Here is a 4,943-nt window from a genome sequence, read left to right on the forward strand (position 1 = left end):
ATAATAATACTTTATATTATTATTTTTAATATTGTAATGTGTTTAAAACATTGCATAAAATTCTATTCAAATCATGTCATGATTTGATTGGAATGGTTTTAAAAATATTTTTTGTATAAATAGATAGATAGATACCTACTACTTCACAAACAATACTGTTGTGTGGATTTGATATAACATACATGTCCTCCTTGGTGGATAACATGACTAATTAGTGTCTGTGGCCCTAGTGGGGCAGTTCAGAAAACCCTGCTAGTTTTGTGTTCTAACATGCCATGCTTGATTTGAATTTTCTTTTTCTCCTCTCAACCTCTACCATTTGCTGAATGTGCGATGTACTTGTGCGTGACTGATTTAATGTGAGCAGGGGGCTGCAGTACGGCACAGCCTCCTTCTCCCTGATGCCTAAAGATGGCACTGTAAAGTGGTTCAACATTTGCTGCGAAGGGTCACTTTTAGAGATTTAATACACGCCATATATTATATCATTGGCACTTTTATCTGCATGTTAAACTGGAGCTCAGGAAACTTAGCTGACCATTAACTGTGCTTTAATGACTTGAATAAACTGGCAAAATATAGTCCCAGACCACACTTACCTCATCTTCTGTAATTGCATTTACAGAATCTTTAAAAACAAGTCACTGCAACTTTTCTCCTCTCTTTTAAGACATTTAACTTTGCACAATTGTCAATTAAACAGTAAGTTGCTGAGATTAAAAAAACTGATGAAAATGCAAAGTTTTAATCCTCCACATACATATGATATATGATGGTATTAGAGAACAAGACTGAATCAAGTAAAAGACAAGATAATATTTTCTTTGATAGAGAAGAGTGAGCTGTTGTGCAAAATGCATAGTGGGTAAAAAAGTTGTGTAAACGACACATCTGATTTGTCTTTGTTTTTTTGGCAATTTATTTAATATCTTGAGCAAATACAGGTAACCGGGAGAGTGGGATAAGTCAGACAAGACATGCACAAAATATATCAAAACTCTCTCTCTGGGAGAATACACAAAATCAGCTGCTGCCTCTTCTCTTTCACACAGGGACACACAAGGGTGAGATTAAGGGGGTGGGAGAACCAACAGTTTGAATGTTAGAGGTAGAGACCCTCGGGTGTGCCCTCTTGCTTCTTGTACAGGACATTTTCCTTGGATTTCTTGAAGTCTTCATTCGTGACTTTCATGCGGCGTTCCCGCAGAGCCATGAGTCCCGCTTCTGTGCAGATGGCCTGGAGGACACACAGAGGGGACAGAAACATGTGATGTGCACTCTCAATGACTTTATGTACTGTTTTAAAGTGTGGGCTCATTCTACTGCAATGTAAACCAAAATGTGGCATTATAAAAGGCCTCCACCCATTTAGTTGTATTATTAGGGATGCACCAAGTTCTACAGCAGTGACTTATAAGTTATGACAAAGGCCGTTTTAACATAAAACTGTTTGCTTCTTTGTTCATTGTAAGCTTTGACTAAATTCTGTATCGGCCCACGTGGGGACAGACTGTGTCAGAGACATAAAAAGCTAATTGTCAGGTGTCCTACAAAGACAACTTCACCTGGATTTTTTTTTCTGCTTTGCTGCTCACTACTGACACCTTGTGAGCACACAGTCACACAAGCCTGCGATATTTAGATCCAGGTCATTTACATTCTGCAGCCTTACAAACTCTTGTTAATACGATTCTGAAAACAACAATGACTGGAACAAGTCTTAAATTATAGGCCTTATAATTACATAGCTTCTAAGTTTATGTTTGGCTGCTGCAGCAGGTGGAAAACAAAGACAGTTTTGGTGATAAGAATCCTTTATCTCACTCTTACCTTGATGTCTGCTCCTGATAGATCATCCTTAGCCAGGATGAGGTCATCCAGGGTGACATCATCTGCTACTGTCATGCGGCTGGTGTGGATCTGGAAGATCCTTCTTTTGGTTTTCTCATCTGGCAAAGGAAACTCGATCTTTCGGTCAATTCTCCCTGAAGTAACAAAGAGGAGAAAAAGAGTGAGTAGCTGTATGAAAAGGTTTACAAGGTTTCTTATACCTAATATATATTAAGAAATTTGAATAAGAAAAATTCAACAATGCCAAATCAATTTGATATCATTAAAATCATCCCGCCATTTTAATGATGTAGTAAGTGGAAATTATTACATTTGGTACTTTTTGTCTAGTTAGTTTAGACTCCTACTGACCGGGCCTGATGAGGGCTGGGTCCAGGGTTTCTATCCGATTTGTGGCCATGATAACTTTTACATCTCCACGTGAGTCAAAACCATCCAGTTGGGTCAGCAGCTCCAGCATTGTCCTTTGGATTTCCCTCTCACCCCCAGAGTTGGAGTCATACCTGCATCACACATATGAGGACATTTATATTGACACACTTTTTGTTATTGTCAATTTATTTTTTAATGACTAAAGATGCCGAACTTCTAAAAGCACACCTCTTTGTTCCAATGGCATCAATTTCATCAATGAAGACAATAGAGGGTGCGTGTTCTTCTGCTACCCTGAAGAGTTCCCTGACCAGCTTAGGCCCATCTCCAAGGTACTTCTGGATCAGCTCTGACCCAACCACACGCAAAAAGGTGGCTGAAGTCTGATTGGCCACAGCCTTGGCCAGTAATGTTTTTCCTATAACCACAAAGCATTAGATTAACATCTTAAAGTGTTGTACAATGTTATTGTACGGGTAGTATGATGTATGGTTCTTTGCTTTCAGTTTTAGCCGAGAGGGAAAGACAATTGTCAAAAATGTCACTGTATGACCGTTTTTTGCTCTAAGAACTACTGTAGTAAAAAGTCTACTTAAAGTTACCTGTGCCAGGTGGTCCATACAAAATGACACCCTTGGGAGGCTTAATACCCATTTCTTCATAATACTCTGGGTGTGTGAGAGGCAGCTCCACTGACTCCTAAAGAATATACCAGAAAAAAGCATTATAAATCGTACTTGAAACAACAACATCTACAGGTAAAATCATGATGCAGGCAGGAACATGGGTTGCTACTTAATCTGGTCACAATAGAGGGAATCTTTAAAAACACATGTTTAATTTCCTTGCATTTTTTTAAGCTCATGTACCTTGATTTCCTGGATCTGATTGTCCAGTCCTCCAATGTCAGCATAGGTTTCTTGTGGAGCTTTTTCTACCTTCATCACCGTTACTAAGGGGTCAGTGTCGTCCATAAGCACTCCAATTACAGCATGAACCTTCATCAAATAGACATAGAAAATGGAACTCAGTCATTGTGAAATCACAAACTTATTAGTAACATTGTGTTATTTTATTGAGAAGAGCTAATACTAAAAAAAGGCCTGTGATTTAAATATTACCTTATGGTTCAGTAAGACAGAACAGCCTGGCTCCAGCAAATCTTTATCCACAAAAGACAGGATACTGACATAGTGCTCGGATCCAACTGATGTAGAAACAATTGAATGGTTGTCGTCTATAATTTCTTCTAGGGTGCCCACAGACATGGGTGTCCCCCTCAGGTCATCTACCTTTGACCTCTCCTCCTGTTGGTAAAAAAAAGGAGAATTTAGCATTCTTTATCAATCAAAAATAAAACATATAGCAGGAAGGCACCATGTCTGACCTCCTGTTTCTCTTCCAGTGGCTTCATCTGCTCCTGGTTTCTGATGAACTCCTCCTCCATCAGTAGGTAGTCTTTGATCCGCTCCTGCTTCAGCAGCTTCAGACGGCACTGAGTGTGAGGGGTGACTGGAAAAACAGCATATAAATATCATACTGAGGAAACATATGTACATGGAGGACATGTTTCCTTGTATTATTCAGTGCTTACCTAATGGTAGTTTACTGGCAGCATCTGGTCCCTTGGTCTTCTTCTTCTTCTTTCCAACCCTCGTGGGAATAGGAGGCTCATACTTCTTTTTCTTATCCTTCCACAGAAAACATTAGAAGTTATACTGTAAGAACCCTATTCCCAAAATGCAGAAGGACTTAAAAAAAAAATTATAAAAACCTGTCCCATTAGAAACAATCACTCGACACCGTGTAACATTTATACCATTATAACATTTGAGCAGTCCTACATATCACTGTTTACAGCGCATGTTCAGACAATGGCTATCTAAAGCTGTGTCACTCTCACCTTGTCATCCTTCTTGCCTCCTCCCGGACCGTGACCCCCGCTCTGGTTTTGACCCTTAAATCAAATGTAGACAGGTTAATTGAAGGTAATTAAAACAAACATGTCAATTCATGGTATCTTTTACACTGAATAGTTAGCTTGGTTGTTTACAAGGAAGATTGCTAACGTCACCGTGAACCAAACATAGCAGTCTATTGTTGTTTTCTTAAAAAAACAAAAGAATCAGTGAAATAACCGTCCACAAATGAATGAAAGAACATCACCATTGATAACTATGAGCGTGACAAATGCCTCGATCCGGCGAATGACTTGATTAACGGAGCAAAGTTATCGAAGCAGCTAACCGAGGAAAAAGCTAACGATGCTAATCGTCCGCTACCAGGCTGTTGTGTACTTGTAAATATAATGGAGACAACGTATAAAACCACAAAGGCAGCTACAAGTTAGAGAAAGATCGACCAACAAAGACAGAGTATCTGCACTACATTATATTGGTGAACGAAAGCAGTAAGTATAACAGATAAACGAGCTGTCGCAAAAAATTGCTTGCTCACTTACCATAGTTATTTGTCGCTTTACAATGACGCCAGCAAGTACGGCAACGCTAAAGGACAATATTACGAAGAGCAAAAGACTGCAAACGTTATTAAACGACGTAAAAATTCAGTTTTATTATTATTATTATTATTATTATTATTATTATTATTATTATTTTACTGTTATTAGAGACTAACAAGATAATAATATTAGGGACCAAAACCTAAAGAGTTTAAAGTGGTTTGTAAACTGTAAAGACTTTTGTGTTAAAGAGTGACAT

At 38.6% G+C, this 4,943-nt stretch overlaps 1 protein-coding gene across 2 annotated transcripts; it reads right to left on the bottom strand.

The window, feature by feature from the left end:
• Positions 1 to 895: 895 nt before the first annotated feature.
• On the bottom strand, positions 896 to 4,743 carry psmc1b (proteasome 26S subunit, ATPase 1b). 2 transcript variants are annotated; one of them, XM_008312760.3, is made up of 11 exons: positions 4,685 to 4,743; positions 4,127 to 4,180; positions 3,818 to 3,914; positions 3,611 to 3,735; positions 3,345 to 3,530; positions 3,093 to 3,221; positions 2,826 to 2,922; positions 2,452 to 2,641; positions 2,203 to 2,354; positions 1,831 to 1,985; positions 896 to 1,237 (listed from the first exon to the last, which is right to left on the bottom strand). In XM_008312760.3, exons 1-11 carry the CDS (start codon positions 4,685 to 4,687, stop codon positions 1,103 to 1,105), a joined length of 1,323 nt encoding a protein of 440 aa, XP_008310982.1. In that variant the 5' UTR covers positions 4,688 to 4,743; the 3' UTR covers positions 896 to 1,102. The 2 variants fall into 2 exon arrangements, with proteins under 2 accessions (XP_008310982.1, XP_008310983.1); XM_008312761.3 differs by lacking the exon at positions 4,685 to 4,743 and adding an exon at positions 4,390 to 4,654 and having other exon boundaries at positions 1,103 to 1,237.
• Positions 4,744 to 4,943: the final 200 nt, after the last annotated feature.

This window comes from Cynoglossus semilaevis, chromosome 7, assembly GCF_000523025.1.
Source record: "Cynoglossus semilaevis isolate Cse_v1.0 chromosome 7, Cse_v1.0, whole genome shotgun sequence".
Taxonomy (NCBI): Eukaryota; Metazoa; Chordata; class Actinopteri; order Pleuronectiformes; family Cynoglossidae; genus Cynoglossus; species Cynoglossus semilaevis.

Bases quoted from the DNA above. Each gene is read 5' to 3' on its own strand.
- psmc1b (XM_008312760.3), bottom strand. The intron at 3,222-3,344 runs GTAATATTTAAA...TATTTGATGAAG, and splicing joins CTGTCTTACTGAACCATAAG to GTTCATGCTGTAATTGGAGT. The intron at 2,923-3,092 runs GTACATGAGCTT...TATATTCTTTAG, and splicing joins ATCAGATCCAGGAAATCAAG to GAGTCAGTGGAGCTGCCTCT.